General features: G+C 35.9%; 1 protein-coding gene across 1 annotated transcript in view; it reads right to left on the bottom strand.

The window, feature by feature from the left end:
* Positions 1-22819, bottom strand: part of CFAP46 (cilia and flagella associated protein 46) — a gene marked incomplete at its 5' end in the record, with an annotated part of 74987 nt that overhangs the window by 9626 nt on the left and 42542 nt on the right. The window contains 20 exons of the mRNA XM_010140485.1: positions 1894-2011; positions 4605-4658; positions 5139-5275; positions 6232-6313; positions 7050-7162; positions 8313-8415; positions 9910-9945; positions 10037-10097; positions 10646-10719; positions 12476-12640; positions 12957-13039; positions 13455-13576; positions 15175-15326; positions 15724-15803; positions 16492-16589; positions 17624-17791; positions 19333-19512; positions 20282-20416; positions 21101-21289; positions 22025-22266. Of these exons, the coding sequence (XP_010138787.1) occupies positions 1894-2011; positions 4605-4658; positions 5139-5275; positions 6232-6313; positions 7050-7162; positions 8313-8415; positions 9910-9945; positions 10037-10097; positions 10646-10719; positions 12476-12640; positions 12957-13039; positions 13455-13576; positions 15175-15326; positions 15724-15803; positions 16492-16589; positions 17624-17791; positions 19333-19512; positions 20282-20416; positions 21101-21289; positions 22025-22266 (2392 nt within the window). The remainder of the gene's footprint in view (positions 1-1893; positions 2012-4604; positions 4659-5138; positions 5276-6231; positions 6314-7049; positions 7163-8312; positions 8416-9909; positions 9946-10036; positions 10098-10645; positions 10720-12475; positions 12641-12956; positions 13040-13454; positions 13577-15174; positions 15327-15723; positions 15804-16491; positions 16590-17623; positions 17792-19332; positions 19513-20281; positions 20417-21100; positions 21290-22024; positions 22267-22819) is intronic.

A 22819-nucleotide genomic window follows, 5' to 3' on the forward strand; every position in this document is an offset into this window, starting at 1 on the left:
AGCGGAGAGTCAGAGGGCTGGAAGCCCTGGCCTGTGAGGACAGGCAGAGAGTTGGGGTTGTTCTGCCCGGGGAAGCGAAGGCTCCGGCGAGACCTTACTGTGGCCTTGCAGTAGAGAAAAGGGGTCTTACAGGAAAGACAGAGACTTTTACAAAGGCCAGTAGTGAGAGCACAAGAGGCAACTGGTTTAAACTGAAAGAGGGTATGCTTAGATTGGAAGTAAGGAGGGGATTTTTTTATGATGAGGGTGGTGAAACTCTGAAACAGGTTGTCCAGACAAGTTGTGGGTGCCCCATCACTCTAAATGTTCAAAATCATCTTGGATGGGGCTTTGAGCAACCTGCTCTAGTTGAAGATGCCCCTGCCCATGGCAGGGGGGTTGGTCTAGTTGAAATTCCCTTCCAAACCAAACCGTTCTGAGATTCTATTTACACAATATTAATACTAGGACTTGCCTTTTTGAATTTGCTGTTTGTATGTACTTAATCACATCAGCATTTCATCATGACTGTTTCCATCGCAGTTATTGGGGAGTACTCTTTCTATACATATCTTAAATGAAATCAACAGTCTTGATTCCATTTTTGTTTCTGCAGCTGGAAATTTTGGTCTACTCATTTCATATTCAATGTTAAAGGTTGAGGACCTTCAGCACAGCACCTTGTATGACTATGCTACTATATAATTTGAAGCTGAGGATCCTTCTGGGGGTCTCACATATTAGGCCACTGCAAGATAAAAATAGCCCTTTTTGCACCTCCTGTGCTGCACGCAGATTTCTTTTGCTCTCATTGCCACCATCTGTTGGCTCACTCTGTGGGGAGAAAGCTTGCTGTTACTAGTCCAGATAATTTGCTGTGAGAGCAACTCACTTTTTAATTTTTTTTTTTTACTTTGAACCTTGACTTAAACAGAGATAACATTTACCCAGACCTTCGCACAGTCTGTTTGAAACCTGACATGGTTTTCATTCCATGATACCAGAAGATATCTGAGAACCTCTTTATTTTTCTCTTTCATTTTTTCACTCCCACTCCCTAATTCTAGACTGAATCTGAGTAGGCGCTGCCTTGTAATTCTCAGCCTATGGCCAAATCACTCAACAATAAAAGCAAACGTTTCAATTTGACCTGGTGAATATGCCCTAAACTGTCTGTCGTATCCCATTCCTTGGAGTCGGTTGTCCCTGAAATTCTTAAGCGAGAGTTATTACATTTCTGCAAAAGGTTCTAAATTGCAGAAAATGTGTGTGACAAGGATTTAGGAATTATTTAGCTTCTTAAATGCCGAGACTCATGAGGCATTTTCACAGTGCATTTATCATTACCTCTAAGTGGGTCTTTTTATGTACCCTAATTAGAACTCATTTTGTCCTTACAGAGGAGTCCTTCTGCTTAAACATTCAATCACACGAATATCAGAAAACTTTAGGCTTTTAGTTGCTTATTCAAATCAGGTTCTGAAACAGATTTTCTACAGCATTCCTTGTCAGCCTTTCTTGGCTCAGTTCCACTCGTATTTACTGTCTGTATCAGATAAGCATTCTGAACTCTAAAACTGTATCATCAGCTGAGCTGCTGAATCCTTCCTCTGCCTAAGCAGCAGGTTCTTCTCCTTTGTTAAATTGCCATTGTAAATTTAAAAGAATTATAAAAGAAGTTAATTTGTCTCTGCTCTTTTTCTTTTGAAATCACTCCAAATTCTACTATATATCTTTTCCTGAAGTGACTCTCTACCCTTGTTCAATCATGTCACTGCGCGTTGCTACAACACGTAACGGAAAAGAAGGTATTCTTTCCAGTACCGACTCCTGAATGAACGAACTCATGTACTCCTGCTACTGTTAGTGATCTTACTGACTGCTCTTTAGCACAGTAACACAGAGAATACTCACCTCATACTCCAGGCAATTTGGTTATGACCACACTTCTTGGCCCTAAGCTGACGATCTTTTAATGCCTCAGAAATGCCAGTCAGACACACTATGTAATTATGCACGCCATCCACTTTCACTACACGTACCCAGCACACATCACTGCCCATTTTTAGGTATTCTACCACAGTGTCTCTGATTAGTATTTCCAGTATCTTACTCTCAACAAGTAAAGCTTACAGCTCTGAGGATTCCTGGATAAGGCCATTACTCTTTATCAATGCTTTCTGATAAAGTAGTGCTGTCAGACCGTAAAGAAATTTTTGGTCATAGTCATTCATCTTTCTGACAGAGGTTGTTGCAATGTAGTTAGGGCTAAAGCATCAAATACAAATGGGAATATTTTGGAGAAAAACACTTTGGGAGATTAAGTTATTTCCATCAGTTTCATAAATAAAACCACAGTAGTAAACCATTGGATCTGGATATCAATGGTTTTTCTAACCTTTGCAATTTCGCGGTTTTTATCTCGGATTATTCTCAAAGAACAACACACTCATTTCTGAAGCATCAACACTTTTCTGGACTTCACTATTTATGAAATTTCCTATTTCAAGAAGGCGGAAGTTAATACAAATTCATGAAAACTTGTCACGTAGCAAGGCAGACAAGGCTCCACAATTCCCACTGAATACACTTTTTTACAAAGAGAAGACAGCACTAGGAACATGGCATTCCAGTTAATGAAATGCCATTAGCAGCAGGGAAATACAACTGCCTTGCAATGAATGTGTCGGAGAATGATGTGGAAATTTATCTAGGAAATAATTTAAGAAATTAACAATATAGTGGACACCTGCTACACTAAACAAGAAGTGTGGACATTCGCCTCACTCAAGAGGAATTTCTTTTTCAAACTCAGAAATACTTGAGCTTCCCAAATACCATGCATGGGATTTTATAAAGCAGCTGCGTAGTAGTGATGCAATGAAAAGGTACTTGGCAAGACCTAAAAATAAACAAATAAATGCAAGAACTTGGGGAAAGGGACTCACGTCAGTATATGGTGAAACACAGCAAGTTCACAGACTTGAAAATACCTCACATTGAATTCTTAATTTTCAGGCTGGATAGCTTAAGTACAGTTTTCTCTACTTGATTTGTGTTGTTACCAAATGCCCAGACACATGTCATAAAAAATACATGTCTAAATAAAGAAGATTGTATACAAGAAATAAAAATTACGTGTGTTATGGAACGCAGTTTGACAGAGCAGCTGCAGTTCATACAAGGTCATTCAATTAACCTGTGAGAAGAAGGGGGAAGGAAGCACAAATTTATATTCTACTGTGTGTGTAAAAAAAATATTTTGCATGTCATGATTTTGTAGTTATGGTCTGTACAGCCCTATAACGTTTACCGGGTTCTTAACTACAGCACTGCAGGTAACCAAGAACAAACAGTGTCTTTCCAGTGCCATTTTAACACTTTGTCAGGAACACAAACCAATACAACACAGAAAACAGACATTGCTATTTTATTGAACGAAAAAGAGACTCTTAAAGTGATTTTAGTTGCAATAATGATCAAAGCTTTGTGTTTTCCCTAAGTGCTGAATTATTTTATATTTATTTCTACTGTTATCACTACAAGTAAAGTACATCGAGGAAAAGTTTTTCCAAATAAAGGTACTACCAATGATGCATTCCAATCTCACTTCATGCCCCAAAATACTAGCCTAATTTTCTTTACGTGTTGGTACTCACCAAATTCTTTTAATGGATTCACTGAATTCAGAAAAACCTTAGAGTACTAACTGAAATCTCTAAAATACATACATGCCTTTGCTATTTTCCTGACACTTATTCTAATATCTAACTGTTTATATCTGATACAGAAATCAGTCTATCAGCAAAACATACATTTTCTTAACCTCACCTCTCCTTAGGTGACATGGAAACGAGTATCTGCCACAGCTTTAAACGCAGCACGTGCCCTGTGTACTGTGTAGCGGCGTTCCTAGTATGAGATGTCTAACACAAATTATGTAATAATTATGTTGGGTAAGCCATATAGCACACAATTAAAAAACAATGGGTGAGTTGCAGGAAGATTTGAGGAAGTCTGAATGGTCTCCTCTTCTGCTTTGTCTCTAGAAGAGCTGTGAGAATCCACCTCCACTATAAAAATATTTTTAAAACATTATTATTTCTGAATATGACTGAAGATAAGAATGCTTTGAGTGCAGTAATGTATCATGATTTCTCTTTCTGTAGTAAGTGCTATACGATGAAAAATAACTACAGAATTTTATAAACATATATTAGAAGTTGTTTACTTAAAATGTTCAATTTTTACAGTCTATAACCCATACCTTTTATATTGTTCATGTCACGTTTCCGATGTAACTTTTCAGTCACACCACTTCAGTTTGTAACAGTTCAGTGGAGCGTAAACTTTAGCTTTCAGTCAGCTATGACAAAGTCTCCCCAAAATTTTATATATGTAAAACACACCTACTCCAATTATAAGACTGTATCAGTGAGCTTCCCACTCTCAGTTTTTGTAAGAACTGTCACAAATACTTGTCATAGGTCATCTGAAAGATTTCACTTCTGCCTATGAACTGTTCATTGGTCTACCAGGTTCCAGTTAACATGTACTGCCAGTCTTTTGTACTAAGCTTTTTAATTCTTAACTTCTAAAGGAACCCCTTTCCCTGTGAATCTTACTTTTTTGAAGAATACGGACTGTCTGCCCAGTTGTTCTACCAATGCTCAACAAATCTGGAAAGAAAAATTCATTTCTGTGAGTTTTTTAATGAAAGTTTTGAAAAAACCCAAAAATATCAACCATACAGCCTGGTGTCTTCACAGTTAAAACTTAATGAAAAAGGGTACCTTTACAGATTTAATTTTTCATCTCTGAAGATCTCCAGCTTTTGTTTTCCCCATAGTTTATGTAACTACAGATTGCCAAGTCCTAGAGCACTTCTCCTCACCACAGAAATCCTATTCCTACCACATGACCATATACAAGCTCCCCACCGAAACTGATTTAAGTAGGTTACTGTTCTGTTTGAAAAATCAAACTCTCAACAACATGCTGGCTCCTGCACGCAGCTTACCTCCTATGGAGGCAACATTCCGTGAGGAGCAAAGAAAGAGGAGAGGTGGGAGACAAGTAGATACACACACTCTGTGAGTGCATACATACAAATGCCTGAAATAATATACATGCAAACAAAGACAAAGACCAATACTCACTCTCGGACAAAGCGTCCAGCCTTTCTGCATTCTCTTGCAAGGTAGTGTACCACTGGTTGGCTATTACAGAACGAACACCAGTAAGGCTTAGAAGCATCGCTGTCTCTGTTGGTCTCTCTATAGCAATATGTAGACAACTAAGAAAATCAGAAGTATTATATCAATAAACTAAAAATGTACCTAATATACCAAAAATATAACTAAACATACAATGCTTTTTAACAGAAGGGGAAAGGGAATGCCAGACTGCATTGTTGTCTATGCTGAGCATAAAGTGTTTTCTAATATTTATACAGCACCTCAAATTTAATTCAAAGAATTTACATAACTTTCTCTCCATGTGTTTTCATGATTGCAGTTTAACGACATTTATTGCTCCTTGTCATATTACTGTTCTGGGCACCTCAGGAAATGTGAAAGGAGGAGTAAGACACTATCTTTTACAAAATACTGCACAATATCCTTTATAAAACTGTTAAAATGTTGGGAATCAGGTGAAAAGACTTGTTTAGTTCTGCTTAAGTTGCCAAAGGAAAACACATTGCAGGAACTGAAAGCCTGCTCTGTGTCATAGATGTGGCATTAATTTGGAGGCTTAAAAGCAAATCAGTTCTAAAGTGGGATTAGATTTCTAACTGTTGAATATTTAAATAAGTGTCTTTGGTATTACTGTTTTAGTGATGGGAGGGGAGTGATTCTCTGTAGGGCTGGAATTGCAGAAAATTGAAGGCTGAATTTTGTTTTTATTAGCCTTTGATTTCATGGTAACTGTATAAACAGATGATAGCTAAAAGTTTCCTGTAATCTTTATGGGAGATGCTGTCTTGATTGTCTACAGGGTTATGTCACTCAGTTTTAACTTAATGTTGTTCTTTAGTTTTAGCTGAATATTATTTCTTTCTGAAATTTCTTTTAGGATTATACAGATAAGTCCTGTGGATAAATTCACCAGTCTATTAAAGTGAGACTTCTAAAGTTCAGAGTTCAAAAAACTAGTTTAAAGAATCACGGTTTGTTTTGGTTTAGGAAATGGCTGTTTGCTGGGGGGTGTCTGTGAAAAAGGGTATTAAACTTTATTATAACCTTATCCTACCTTTTGTGGATACCAGAGTTTGTAATTCTTTGGTAACTTTGCTTTGATCGCACCAGATCTAGAAGTATCATCAAATGGCATTCTGGAAAAAAGTATGTTTTAGCAATGGTATTTGCACTACTAATAATGCCCCACATAATAAATTAAATTTAAGTCAATCAGGCTTTTCTTAAGTTAATGACTTTCTCAACACAGTCTAAACAACTAATATAAAATTTATATATTTCAGCCAAACTTGCCAAGTATTAAGTAAAACAATACTAAGAAAGTCATCCCAGCATTATTTGATGTAACTTCACTGCACTTTTTCACAGTGTTTTGCAGGCTTTTTTCCTGTGCCATCTTAAAATAACTGATAATGAAGTCCACATACCATCTCATTACAGGCTAATGACCTAAATGACTCGATTCTGTAATTACAAACAGGAAGGTGGAAGGTGGAAGAATGGATGTGTTTTGTTACTAAACACAAAATCCTATGGAAAAGGAGAGGACTTGTTGGGAAAACTATCATACAATGACCCAGTTTTTGAAACTTAAGAAATTCCAACATTCGGAAGTGGAGAAGGACCAAACTTATTTGTGAGGAATTTGAGAAAGCTGTTTCATCAAGAAGAAAATCTACATAATGGAAAATTTTTCCAATTAAAATTCTGGATCTTGAAAAAAGCCCTTAATTGCCACCATCAATACTGTGATAATGTTACACATTATCACAAGTTTTATATATATATCCTACAAGATATATAGGAAATGATCACAACTGGGAACAAAAGATGCTATAACTGAAAACGTATTTTTCATTTTCCTTATCTCACTTGGGATGTTCATAGCAACCAGTCTGTCAAGTAAAATATGAGACATGAATCTCTCCATCCCATAGAACAGAAATGCACTGCAGTTTGTCAGCAGCTGCTCCCATTCGGCTTGGCTGAAAGGAAGGAAGAAAGGAAGGAAGTTACTTTTGTGTTACGATATTGCAAGAATATGTTTCAAAAATTATCCATAGCAAACACTTCAGTGTTCTTTGCTCCAAAAATATTTATAAGAAAAGCCAGCATGCAAAGCAAGGGGACAAGGACCACGGAATTTTATGGGAAGTGTAGTAACTCATATGGACTATTAATTACTTTAATATAGAGGTATACTTAATTTAGTAAACATCTCATAGTAAACCAGAGGCATGGTGTATTTTTAGATAAATACCAGACTCTCCTAAAAAACTCAAAATCATTGATTGCACAGCTTTGAAATGACAAGTCTTCAACGGGAGTATTGATGTATACATCCATCAGGACATGAAGAAGTTAGATTTTGAAAAGGATGTGAATAAAACAGCCCAGCTGGCAGCAAAACCCCTGCAATTTGGTAACAGGGAACAATCTCTGGAATTGTTCTGAAGACACACTGGAGTACCTACACAGTGGTTGTACCTAAGCAGAGAAGATTTCAAAGGACCGATTAAACCAGCACTTAGGAAGGAAGGGCCAGTCACTGACAGGACTTGTCACTGCTTGACCTCTCGAGATCCCTTTTATTCCTCTGTTGCTATGATCTTAAAAGTAAAGTAGTTTGACAAAGAATGAAGCGTGTTTATGAATACACTGTGTTTGTGTCACAGTCAGATGTTTGAAATTGCAGACTGTGATACACCTTCTCTACTTTGCTTTTGAAATCTGGCTCCAGTCTTAGAGCTGACTCAATGTGCATGAAGACGCTATAGTTTTTAATACTTGGATTTAAAAACAGTTAAGAGCAAAGCCAGAAATTACATTTATGACCACATATAATATTCATCAAAGACTGCACCAGCAGACTTTTTGTCAAAATCGGATTACCTACATATGCAGCAACTCTGATGCAACCAATCTGGCTAAATCACTTTGTGGCACTGCATTTCAGATCCCCCAAAGTATTCTGTCTACAAATCTAAATATGCATTTGAAACAGATGATGATTAGCTATGTGTCTACCAGCTCAGCAAAACGTGACTCTACTTTATGACTGAAGCCTCTGGGAATAGGCACAATTTTAAAAAAGAAACATGGATAAAATGTGAAAACAGACAAAATATTACAAACCTTGGAACACGTATGCTGCCAATAACTCCTTCCCACTGTGGTGTAAATTTGTCATGGTACTTTTCTAGGATTTCCTTCATTTTTTGGGAAGGACTTAAAGCTCCTGTAACAACAGAATTTCATCATTATGAGTGTAACATGCTAAAAGGACATCGGGCAATCTTCATTTTCATAATTTTAAAATGAGGAGTCAGGGTTTATCTTGTTTAGAGAGGAGGCGGCAGAGGGGAAACCTCATCACTCTACCTGTAACAACAGAATTTCATCATTATGAGTGTAACATGCTAAAAGGACATCGGGCAATCTTCATTTTCATAATTTTAAAATGACACTATAATATTTTCTATTATTTTAGGCCATCATTACATCTTAATTTTTTTGAAACCCAAGTCTGGCTTTTAAAAATGTAGCACTTGTGACATCTTCTGTTTGTCTCAGACTGAATTAGGACATCCAGAGGAGGGCAAAGCTGGTGAAGGGCTGGCAGGCGTGTCCTCTGAGGAATGGCCGAGGAGTCAGGGTTTATCTTGTTTAGAGAGGAGGCGGCAGAGGGGAAACCTCATCACTCTACAGATTCCTGGAGGGCAATGCGGAGAGGGGGGTGCTGAGCTCTTCTCCCCTGGATCCAGGAACAGGACATGTGGGAATGTTTCAAAATTGCATCACGGGAGGATCAGAACGGACATCAGGAAGCATTTCTTTACTGAAAGGGTGGTCAAACCCTGGCACAGGCTTCCTGGAGAGGGAGTTGATGCCCCAAGCCTCTCAGGGTTTAAGAGGCATTTGTCAATGCCCTTAACATGCTTAATGTAACTTTCAGTCAGCCCTGAGGTAGTCAGGCAGCTGGACCAGATGATTGGAAAAGGTCTCTTCCAACCTAGAATATTCTATTCTACTCTACCACAGTAAATGCCTACTGCCTTTATAAATATGTTCCAAAAGGTAATAACCACCATCTCAAATATCCTTATAGGACTGTGTGTGTCTATCATAGCACCCTTCATCTTTTAAAGGGCTGCAAAATCTCTACAAGTTACACATGTTTTATTTCTTTTCTTTGAGAACTGCTGTACAGGTGTGGTGAGTCCGATGGTTCCTGTCTCAGTCTATTCCCACTCAGTACCGTTTGTTCCAAGCCCACTCATGGCTTTCGAGTAAATTTATTGTATAATCAAGAAGACGATACAAAGCATCATATCCTTTCAATTACCTATATCCTTCCCTGCACTACTGATACTGAATCTTAATAGCATATATTTGAAAAATTAAAAATGCTGTAATAAGTTATTGAAAGAAAGCAAGTGATTTTAATTGGACTACCTAGTAAGAAAGATTAATCAAGTAATTATCTTCTTTGCACTATTAGGTCAATGTTTAGTGATATGAAAGAAATAAGACAATCTAATTTCTTTCCTGAGCCTGAAACCAGTTATATCGTTTCACTGATGCACCATTTGACAGGGGATAAGCAATACTGCTCTGATGAAAAGCTAAGCGTTTTTGTCAACATCTTGATGTCATGACTTCATTTACTGTTACAAAAATTTCTACATTCCATGCGTAGCTTGTGGAGAAAATACTATTTAATATACACTACCTTCCTCTCTTCCTTCATTGTAGGGGTCCACAATATCTGATAAACAGTTAGGTGTAAACAATGCAATGTAAACAAAAAAAAAGGGAGTTTTGCTGATTCATTTAGCTAATACTTTGTGAAAGGATACATTTAAAATTACGAGTATCAACAGGCAAGCAATTAGAGGGTAAATCATGATGAATTGGTGCCTGCAATTAAAAAGAATACATGTTCTATTACATGCAGAAGACTCAATCAAATACTCACAGTATTGCGTTTGTGTCAAACAACTAACAAAAAAATGTTCTAAGATTTTGAATGTAGGATTAAAAGCATAATTGATACTCAATTATAAATGGAAATTAAAAGCATAAGCAATTCTACATTGTACGTACTTTACACATATATACACACGTGTGCGCACACACATAGATACATGTGTGTACATACGCATATATTTATAAAAATACGTGCATACACTATATAAAATATACTTAATTTGGGGGACAGGATTTTAGTAACTTTAAGCACACGTCACATTTACACAGAGAGTATGATTTATCAAAGAAACATCAACTCTCTCATTATTGCAAAATCAACAAGCAAAATTTTTATAGACTTATGTGACATTCCACTTCAGAATTCTAGCATACATATGAGCTTCTGTGCAAGCCACTTGGAGGTCTTCAACATTTTTTACACAAAAAGAAGAGCTACTCTTATGAAGTTTATTTTAAAAATGTGGAAAGTTCACCACCTTGACATTCTTTTTCTGCTGAGCTTTTGGTTTTGTTTTTTTAGATATTTCAACATCTGTTTTATCTTCAGTCTCTGTGGAAGTGAAAAGAACAGATTTGTTTTTAAGATACAGGCACTTTTAGACAAAACAACTTCCTTGAAGGACTATTTATATTTGTTATGATGTAATAATAATAATAATGGATTAAACCAAAAAAATAAAAATTTCACATCACAGCAAGGCAAGGACATTCCCCAAACCCTCTTGCCTAAACTTAATGGCTTGGAAGTGGAAAACAAGCAGAAGATGCAAACCCTTAAACATGTGAATGCTTTCTTACATCTCAGATTGAGGACTGAGCTGAACAGTGATCACCAAAGCACTTTCTAAACCTATTGCTGTATTCATTGTTGATGGTACTGGAATAACTGAATCTTCTGTGAGACATGCAGAGATCAAAATGAGAAAGAAAGTTTCGTATTTGAATCTGATTTTTTATTTCTTTAAGGCATTTTCAAGAAGCACAGAAAAATGACTTGTATTTCTCACTGTATATATGTCTATAGCAAAGTCCATGTCTCAGCCAGTTACCACTGGGGTGCACTGCAGCTTGGTGGAAGGTTGCGATACACATTTGCACTCAGACAGCTAGTGTTTCTCTCCTCATTCAGTGGCTGCATGAACACCGACTTTACAACGAGGCTTCCTCTCATTTATCCACTTCTACAATTATGCAACCATAAGAACTTTCACTTTATAAAGGGGAAAAACAAAAATGGAAAAAACACCCCATGTGTTCTAAACCTCCTATTTCTATCAGACCTGCAGTAGTACATGAGTGTGTATGCCAAAGGTATTCTAATCTCAGATTATTCACAGCTCTTTGCCTGTGGAAAGGAAGGGTGGAATGGAGAAAGAGAGGACAGGTTATACTGAAGGCACTAAGTATTACAGATAGATAGGAACACAATACAAGAACCTCTCTGGAACGGAATACTTTCATGGTATGGAGTGAGATTTTCTAAATTTAGCCGATTTTTTAGCTTAGTCCCACTAGTTTTAATAATTTGAGTTAAAACATGTTTTCATCTATGTATGAACAAAATGTTACTTCAAATTTTTGCCTTTGATTTATGCAAAAAACTTAGTGCCTGCATTGATTACTCACTTTTAGAATAAATAAGAAATGAGTTTTTAGGTGCCACAAGGACAAATTTACCAACTGTCCAACTACCTCACTTAACAAACTCATTTCACTGAAGAGTTTATACAGAGTGCAAGTGTTTGCAGTAATGAAAGAAGCCCATGGAGCCTTCAGGGCCTGTGGGATCTGATTTTGCTTATGCATAGCACAAGAATCACTGGGTTGACCCTAAGCTCTTCATTTAATCTTAGCTATACAGACCATAAATAGCTCAGTAATGAAAAGGTTCTTACATTTGATATTTTGAGCAAAGTAAAGTAATACACTAATTTTAAAGAAAATCCACAGAAATCTCAATTCTTATTTCATTTTTTTTTAGTGCAGCTGAAAAAAGCTTTAAAGAGTTTAAGACCATACTTGTACAACTGAAACATTGCAAGCCATTTTAGATTCCTCTGAGTTTTACATAATTATTACCGATGTGGAGTTTATTTTAAATTATGTAGCACTGCAACTATAATCAGTCTGTACATTACTGAAATATGTCTACTGCACTATCTATTTCATCTAAAATACTAGAAACCTATTATGTGTGGCAGTCTTCCTGTAAAATATAATACAGCATTCATTCATATCATTTAACTTTTAAGTATCTTGCTCACCGCATCATTATGCTAGTGCAAAGAATGTTTATCTAATAGTACCTGATTCAGCCAGATGTATACGATTGTAGAGAATCTGGAGAGAAAAATCTCTGCATACACAACTTATTCCTTCCTCTTTAAAGATACTCAGAGCTTCCAAAGGCAATTCCATAAATAACCTGTCTCCTAGTAATACCACATACAATCCTAAATCCATAGGTGTACCTGAAGAAATGTGACAGAACATGATTAAGATTTAGTAGTTCTCGGTATGTATATAAATAATTGAAGTTAGATGGGAAAACCTAAATTTCCTCAAAGTATTTATTTTGATACCGTTACTCCTAAGATGCTGCAGATCCAGCATATAAATAATCTCTCATACTAAAATACCTGACTTGACATAGAAAACAAACAGACAAAACCATTGCTAAAGCTTTTCTCATCTCCTTGGCTTTTAAACAATTGAAACTAAAATGACAGGATTTTACTATCTGTCTGCACCCACACATACACATATTGTACTCAAGAGGGTACATACCCCGCGTTCCACTCTGTGTGGTGTCCTTATCTTTCACCTTTGTTTTTCCTGATTCACCTGCTGAAACTGATGTGCTCTGTTCTCTGGGAAGAGGAATTACAGCAAAAACATCACCAGCACTAATACTTATGGAAGTAAAAGTTTTCACAGGAAACAAAGACTAAACTGCTTCAATCTCAATTAAATTTTACACAAAGCATGTTCTCCCTTTAGAGTTCCCGTTTTTTGGAAATCCCATCCTTAACTAGTTGAATTATAACGTTTCACCCTGAATTCAGATTGTATAACTTCAGCTGGAGAACAGCACTTGTTAGAAATGGCCATTAGTTTATCACCATACGGTTCAATCCTCTCTGCATACCCTGCACATACTGTCTTTCAAGAGTAAAAAGTGCATTCAACTGGGACTATTATTGCTAAAACCATTCCTGTATTTGTAGGACTTAAGTCACCATTCTGTTTTCAAAAATGTTGATAAACCAAGTCTAAACATCTTACCTGATATGAGAAAAGTCAAACTGTGACAGCACTGGTTTCAGATATTCTTCCATAATTTCTAATATTTCACAGAAAGCTGATGTCAAATCATGTCCATTATCATCTGCTTTCTCTGTTGGAAACTACCACACACATTGCAACAAAAACCAGAATACTTACAAAACATTATTTAACATTAAGGATGGAGGGTGTATTATGTTAAATCAGAGGCTAAATCAAATCTCTTGAAACATCATTAAATGGAAAATATAAATACAGAAAGTCAGTTTCAAAACTACTTTACTTCAGAAGATCACTCCTATCAGCATTTTGCGAAATATTCTGACATAGGCATCAGCACACATCATCAATATTTATTATTGAAGTGCTTAACATACTTCTGCAATTTCAGTGAGGAATGGCAGGGAAATCCAGCAGAAAGGAAAGATAATGTGGTGCTCCAAATAATGGGAAGAAACTGTGAGAGGGCATCTTTGAGAAGTAAACAGAAACTGTAAGATGAATGCAGAAGAAGCAAGTGTATGGAGAAATCAGTGGAGACAATATAGGAAAAAATAAACAGAATGACAAAAATAGATAAGGAGAGAATAGAATTGTGTAGGAGATGATGACACCAAAAACTATAGCTTCTAAAAGCCAATATAGACGTTCACAAAAACACTAACTGGAAAAACAAGGTCAGCTAAATGCTGAATAGTGTTGGTATTAATGAATGCACTTCTCAGCCAAAGCTCTTTGTTCGGCCCTATGCAGGCTGCATGCAGAATTACTGAAATTTGTAATGCTCAGGCATTTTAAAAACCTGACCTACTTTTTTTGTGTGTGTCTCTGTTCACCTTTTTCTTTACTTACACTACTACAGCAATCTTTACATAACTTGTCATTACAACAAAAGCTGGACGAAACTGAACAACACTTCAACCATCAGCAATAACTGGTATTTTAACTGAAAGAACCTGACATAATGAATAAAACAGAATAATAATTCAAGACTAAAGCAATGAAAACTTGTACAGAAAATTCAATACGATCTCTATTTTTTACCTTTGTATTCATGATGGAAAATGGTCTATATCAGCTTTTGTTAGTATGCTATATTTAACAGTGAATTTTGATTGATACTGAAAAACCTAAATTTTATCTAAGGAAGCCAAAATTAAAGTAAATTAGAATACTAGGATGTAGACTTGTACATTACATTTCACATGTAGAAAGCTTAAAAGCTTCTGTGAAAGTCAGTCTTTCTAGCGTACCTTTATGCTATACAAATTGTGTTCACTAATCGTGAATACCAACGTCTTTACAGAACTGAGCAGTATCAGTAAGAAATCTCTGGCTAAGATAGTTTTATTTTGATTAAAGAGTTGAGATCTATGATCCCATTATTTTTCTTGAAGCAGCTGGAGCTTACATGTAATGTGAGAGACAATGTACATTTGCAAATCCAAATCTTAGAGGTATAGAACACTTTTGAGTAAATTGATCTCAACTCCATCAATTTTCAGCTCTAATAAACTACGGAACATTTCAAAGCTGCTGAATGACATTGAAAATAGTAACAGGATAACACAGTAAGATTAAATGTTGAAGGGAGCACACAGCATGTGAAGACTAGGGATGTTACACTCAGCATAGACTGAAAAATCTGCATGAAGATATGATAGTTTTTGAGTACATGTTTTGCACCCAATTTAAAATATAAAGCAAGCAAATATATTACCACATCTGTTTTGGAGACACGTTGTGGCAAGTTTTGCATGACGGTCTGTTTAAGATGACTCTTCATCTTTTGTTGCTTGTAAAGACGCACTTTTTCCAACAAAATACAAAATGTATCAGGATTCACAGGAAATCGAGAAACTTTAGCTCGCACTATTAAAAGGAGGATAACACCATCTTAACACTCTTTTTGAGACATTATATTCATACTTGAGGAAATGATCAGTTTCTAAAGCGCTGGTATTCTTTGAAAATGAAGTAACATCACAAAACCTATACAGAAATGTGCAATGAAAAAAATATCTGAGATTATTTAGCTACAAGTTTTGTCATCAAATACAAATATAATTTCTGTAAATTGTGACTAGATACATTATATCTGATGACGAAAACACATGTATTTAGGTATTTACTTTCCTCTGGTATTAATAAGAGTTAAACTTATTTTAAAATTATTTTAAAACTTTACTGTTCGCAACAGGGAAAGGTAAGAGCCTTCTGAATAGAGCAGTGCAATGATTTCTATCTCTCAAATGTCAGAGGCACTTACCCGTTGGCTGAGTGGGTTTTCCTTTTTGCTGTGCAGTATGTTCTTTTGGCATCTCAATCAACGAACTGTACAAATTTGATCTATGGAAAGCAGAAAAGTGCTGAATAGATTATTTGACAGTTCAGCCTTGTTTACATGAAGCAATTTTATTAGATGAGCAATTATTACCCTCTAATTTAATGTGCTCACAAATATTCGCAAGATGCAATATTTACCCCACCTTGGGGCGCAGAAACCTGCAAAATCTAACTATAACAAACAGAGCTGTAAGGAAAGTTCTCTCATTGTTACATATCCAGTAAGGGAGATTCCATGACAATTGTTTAAGACGTTTTGCAGCTGGTGAAGGTACTTGGTCAGTTGTTATAGCTCAGTTTGAGTAGTGACTAGTTGGGCTGCAGTAATGAGGTCATTTGTGGCTTTACAGAGCTGAATATGACCCCTCCTAACATTTTCAAGAGCATAAGCAATAAGAGCTGGAAATGATTAACAGGGTTTAGGAGGATACCAAGAATGGCCTGGTGACCTTCAAGTGACCTCTGGAGATCTAAGAGATAATTAGGGAAATCAAATGTACAGAAAAACATTCAGCTTTGAGCTGCAGGCAGTTTTACTTATATATGAATTTGTTCACTGTCCTAAAATTTATATCCAGCAAAATTAGAAGTAAAACGGAATAAGAAACCAAATATTGATTATTTATGGGTAAAAAAAAAGATGACATTTGTAACAAACAGAATGCTAAACCAAAATGATGACATTTTATACCTGTCTTCAGAATGCTGGAGAATAATTATGTAGAAATTAGACGGCAATTCATCCATGATATTAAAATGCTCAACAGGAATACAGAGATTTCTCCATGCCTGTACAATAATTCACAAGTAGCATTATTTTCACAGATTTTTATAAACCCCAATGTCAGTTCTTTTATCAGAAAATTGAAAGGAAAGAAGGTGCTAATATTTTGGGGCGGGGGTGGGGGGAGAGGGAAGCCGAAGGGCACTCAGCAGATATACCAGGACAAGAAACAATTTTTCACTGTGAGAATGATTGAGCACTGGTACAGGTTGCCCAAGGCCATTGTGGAGTCTCCTTTTAGATCTCAGATATTTGAACAATACACAGTTCTCAGCCACCATAAACCAAAAGACAGAGTATTTATCTCCCTGAAAAGTTTATCCATGGTTTACTCCAAAGCTAAGAATTATATGAATTACATTTTACTAGTTGCTTTCTTTAAATGTCCAGTTTGAAGCACCACAGTTTAGTTGATACCCAGACTCATGGACACAGTGTTCATTTCAATCGACCAATCAATCAATCAGGCTTGTTTCATAGGGTAACACTTGCATGGAGACCTAAGGATCTCCACTGGGATGAATGGATGCTGTGGAGAGGATGGCAGGAGTCTCTGGTGCAAGGGTCCTTTCCAATGGCATCTTCAGCTGGACTGGGTGAGACTCACATGGAACTAATGATTTAAGTGAGCAGATAGCACAACTCTGCCACCCAGCTACACCAAACTGGAACTTTAAGACAAACTGGAATTGCATCCTTAAAATTTCACTTCTGACTTAAATTATATAGCTCATGCCACGCAGAAAACCTAGCATAAACAGGACCTCAATAAAAATAATACCATACCATAAAAATACCATACCAATAAAGATGTATCTCAATTCATGACCAAGTCAACCCACGACTCAAATTAGGAAATAAAAAAAGTGTAGAAGATTTTAAAGAAAATAGATGAAACAGTATTTAATTCCAGGAATAACTAAAATTATATATATATATATTTGTGTATGTATGTACGTATACATGTACATATCTCTCTGTATGCATTTATGTAACACACATATAAACACCTAATAAGTAGCACATCTCAAAAAGTTACCATTGAAATTGCAGTCAGCTGCTGTTCCACATTTTTTAGAAGATCACTTGTGTTTCTGTTTTGTTTTAAATGATTCTGAAGATGCAATAATGCTGCCAGCTGAGAGCTGCTGGTGTTAGAAGTTGCTGTTAGAAGGATTCTCTTCATCATCATAGCCGCTGAACAGCTCTGTAAAATTTTTGTATCTATTTATTTTCCTTCTCCAAAATAATATAAATATATATACTCTATGTTTGTTGTAAAATACATATTATTAGTAGTCTCTTGCTCGAAAGGTGAGATGGATTAGCAGAAGCCTCTGTACTATTTGTGTTTACAATCCAACGTAAACAGTCTGGCAAAAACTTATGAAGATATCTTAAATACGAATAGCTAGAATTGCCTTCTTTATTTACATTTATCATCTACATTCCTGCACTCAGCCATCTAAGGTCTGCAGGGAGAGGTAAATGCCTGTGTTCTGAACTTAGCTCTTCAAGCAAACGGAGTCTTTTCTGTGTTTCTGTGCCTTTTACCGTTACCTGACACATTTTAACAGACTTCCTACAAAGAGCAACATAAGGGTAAGACTTTATATCCTTTTCTTTCACCAAACATACCAATCCTGTCCTTTGAACTGACGCTTGCTAAGAGCTAAAGCATTTTTTTCTTTAAATGCAGCTGTCACACTAAAAAAAAATGCAATCCAGGTTGAACTAATCAAAAATTTTAAAGGGAGGCTTAATATTGACATGGAGTGACACTGTAAGCTTTCTTTTATATAAATACAAACCTTTCTGGGCAGGATAGTAATTAAATTAGCACATTCTTTGCCCAGTAAAAGACATGACTACTCACAATTTAGGTGCCTTGGTACGCATTCTACTTAGCTTGCTCACTAACGATGGCAGCAAACCATAAATAATATGGAGTGCTGCAGGAGTACAGGAATAAAGGACTGATCCATGAAACCCAGTATTAGCTGTTTCCTGATATATCAAAAGACCTACCTAGTCCATTCCACCCACGGGTGGAGATAACTGCAAATCCAAGCATTGACATAGAGGCAGGCATTTACTGTCTGTCATAATTTCCTGCAGTTGCCTTGATGTGGCAGGCAGGAGATGGATATACGGTGCATTGCTGTATTTCTACAACAGAGATGATGGTGTAGGAAGTATGCATTATTTGTTCCTGATGCAGGAGTATACACCCTAGAGCCATTCCTCATCTTCTCTGTGACGAACGCACATACTCACACAAATGATTCATAGACCTTTGAGTCGTCTATGGGATCATGCTGCGTAGGTGTTGATTTGACAGACTTAATGTAAACCTTTCCTATCTACTTCAAAATAATAAATGAACGAATCCTGAGACACTTCTTAAAACTTACCTGTTAGGGAGGGATGAAACTGTATTTTGTGGTAATGTCCTATCTTAGCCAATTACATTATAGTAATTCCGTCATATTAAAATCTTTTCGTGTATGCAATCATCAATGAAAACATCAAATCAAATACAGCAGATAACAGAATTGATAAAAGTCACTGATCACACATTCTGAACTCAGCAGACATATCATATACTTGCTTACCTGTATTACTCACTAGTTCTTATATCTATCCATACATTGTGTTCTGTAGGAACAATATTCAGGCTACATGAACAGGCATTTTTGCTGTACCCTTTTTACACTAGAAAGAAGCACAGTATGTTAGCTGCATTACCTGATGAAGTGCCAAAAACTGGCTAGCTGAAACTGGATCACATTGTCGAAAGCATTCAACCATTCCAAAACTAGCAGGAGCCAGGACATCAGTAATATTATGACTGAATGCAATACCCATACACTGTAGCAAAGCTTCACTGGATTGAGAAAGATATTTCTGAGACAATCCATGTTCTTTCTAGATGAAAGAAATAAAAAGGTTTGTATTAAAATATGTATTAAGTATTTGTTACACACGTAGAGATTACTTCTGTGTTAGAAAAGATAAGTATCACTTTTTCATTACTAAATTTAATGCTTTTTCTCCTTTTTAAGGCATTTACTTCACATATGATCAAAACATGCAAATACAGATTCATTATTTAGCAGACATCTGTTATACAATATTAAAAAAATAAATGTTTTAATAAGACACTTTCTTTAATATAAAACATGTACTTAGCAGAACAGTATTTAAATTCCAACAAGACAACATGAGCCATTTGGAACAAAGGAATTTTATGTCAATTCTCAGTCACTGTACAATACAACTTAATTTTTCTAAGAATTTTATAAATATCTTGTGATATAAGTTATCTCTTTCTTTGTTCCCAGTCTGCAAAAATTTATGCTGCCTTAGAAAGGTATGTTTGCAAAGCAGAGAGAAAGCTGCCTGTTCATCTTCTCCTGCTACATGCTTGATCAGTAGGAAAAAAAATGAAGGAGAAATTATTTCTTTCTGGGAGCAATGGGGAAAGCACAATCAGGAGCTCCCACAGCATGTACTGAGGGGCAGGATGGAGATACACAGCAGAGTAGTGATGGAAAGCTGTTATACTTTAAAAAGATCAAATTTACGTTACAAACATTTTCTTTATCAGTTCAAACGGAAGTGATGAGGTGATGTGACCATTATTCCACAAAAAGGAAGTGCTCATATTCTAATGCAAGCATGTAGGCTAACATACCTTTAATTCCTGTATTTTCCTCCTATACTTGACATATTGACATTTACTAGTTGGTAAACTGCTGTCTGTCACTTCCTGTTCACCGCATTCTGCTGAATTCAGGGAAGTTTTTGCCATGTCTGACTTATCTTCTTCCTGCTCATCACAGTATAAAAAAAGAATAATTAATCATTCCAGTAAGTATGGCTGGCTTAATTTCTTTTGTGAAAGTCCAGGTGAAAATGGAACCCATCTTAAAAGAAATCATCTCACTGTGTGATTGATGGTGAGAGATTCAACGATACTATCAGGCATCAAAATGTCTTAATGTTATGATAACAATACGACTAATAGAAACTAAAAAGGTCCCCCATACAACTTCTAAGACTTTTATTTTCTGTTATCTGTCCTCATTTAATTTCTTTAATTCATTACTGAATTTTTAATCACTCTATCAACTCTCCTTTTTTTATATGCTGTTCTTACTACAACACAAAAGGAACTATAAATCTGAGCTTTTAAACTACAAGTCATTACACGGATTCAGAGCCCAACCTACCCAGTCCTTTAAGATATTCGAGGATTTTTTTTCTCTCTCTTTCAAAAATATTGTAATTACCATATTTCAGGAATGAATAAAAAATAATCTCTATGAGGATGATATGTAGGCAGAGTAATTTTTCTGGAATTCCTTGGTTCAGTACACATTTTTAATATGGCTTGTATGCAATATGTAAAACCTCTAAATAAAGAATAGTATACATGTGTATACAGAAAAAATACTGTGGCAAACAAACTTTACACACAGGAATGAATTGAAATGCAGGAAGGCATGCATACCATAACGTTTGGCTTCCAGTAAATCTCTGAATGTACAGGGTCTACATGATTGGCAAGTAAATGAAGAGTTTTTCCAGTAAGATACAGGCATTTGGATTTGATGTCAGGACAGCCTGTGCAAAGATTCTGCACGTTTGCTAACTGAGCCAGCATAATATGACCCACAGTGCACTCCATACGCTTCCAATCCTGGTAAAACATATTTATTTGCTCATATATATCCACATATATAGAAACATCCTTTTAAAAAAATGTAACACATCTATATTTACATGCAAACACATTTGTTAAATGTGATTACACTTTCAATTACAAACAAGCTATCTTTAATAGATATACAAGTTCATTAACAATTGATTAAAAAAAGTACACTGTAACATCCATAAGCAAACAACAATCAGTGCTGAGGAAAACACGAGATAAGGAGAGGGTACTGCAGAGAATGGTGGGGATACTGTGCTTTCCTCTAACAGCATTTCCTATTGTCACCGTCAGAGACACAATAATGGGCAAGAATTCCTGCTCTGTTCTAGTGCGGCATGTCTGATGTTCTTACTCATCAGCTCAGTTAGGCATTTCTGCTTAAACCCAAGTGTTTTAAAAAGAAGAGACAATAATGCAACAAAATACCCCACCAACTATAAAGACTCAAGTAATTTCCCAGCTACTCCTAGTGGTTTTTAAGTCTCTGCATTTGAGAAACAAAATCTTTTTGAGAAAACAAAACAAAACAAAAAAACAAAACCCAAATAAACCTTCCTCATGACAAAAATCACACACTTGAACTTTCTTTGCTGCAAAACTACATGAATGATCCAGGGAGCCCTTTCTTCAGTAGTGCAGGAAGTTCTGCTGTGAAAACATCCCCGGGAAACTTTGTTAAGCATTTATAAGCAAATTACAGGTCTAAATACTTTGTATTACCTGTTCTGTTGCATCATCTTCAATAGTTCCTCTGATGAATGTCTCCACAATTTTATTAGACAATGCTGCTCCCACTTTTGTAAGCTTTTTCTCAGTAATAACAAGATGAAAAATATCCAAAAGAATTTCTACAAGATTTATTTTCCTGTTAGCAAGTTGCCTTGTTAGTGGGATACTAATATTTCTAATCTGAAATACAAAAGACAGTAGAACGGTAATTTCAAACATTTTTGCAAATTTACCTGGTAAGAAGTTAGAATGTAGTACTTAACTAAAGAGGCAAATATTTCAACAATATCACCTCAACAGATCAGAGATATTGCTACAAAGATATTTGAGTAATTTAAAAGACAAACTTCCATGTCAAATATATTACAAAGCAATCAAATTAGCTACATAGAAAAAGAGCAGCTGCGTTTTTGCTTTTCATGTTTTGAGTATCTGGTACAAATATCTAATTCCAAAGGAGGTACAAATGTGTACATAAGACAATAATTTTAATATTAATGGTTTTGATAGCTGCACAGAAATACTTGCTCTTTTGAAAACGCAAAGCAGAAAAGAAAGCTGGGTGCTAGAGTATAATGGTACACATGAGCAAAGCAGGCTGCAGGCTTTCATTACCCAAAATACACTATTTTGAAGACAGGTTTTCTTTATTTGCATAATTTTCTGCATATCTTTCTTTCCCCCTTAGAAATAAACACTCTATTGAGAGAATTTCAAACTTGTGATGTATTTAGAGAATTAAAAAGATCTCCACATTTAGACCTTTTCTTTTGTAGCTATTAGATA

The sequence above is a fragment of the Buceros rhinoceros genome, unplaced genomic scaffold (genome assembly GCF_000710305.1).
Source record: "Buceros rhinoceros silvestris isolate BGI_N320 unplaced genomic scaffold, ASM71030v1 scaffold567, whole genome shotgun sequence".
Taxonomy (NCBI): domain Eukaryota; kingdom Metazoa; phylum Chordata; class Aves; order Bucerotiformes; family Bucerotidae; genus Buceros; species Buceros rhinoceros.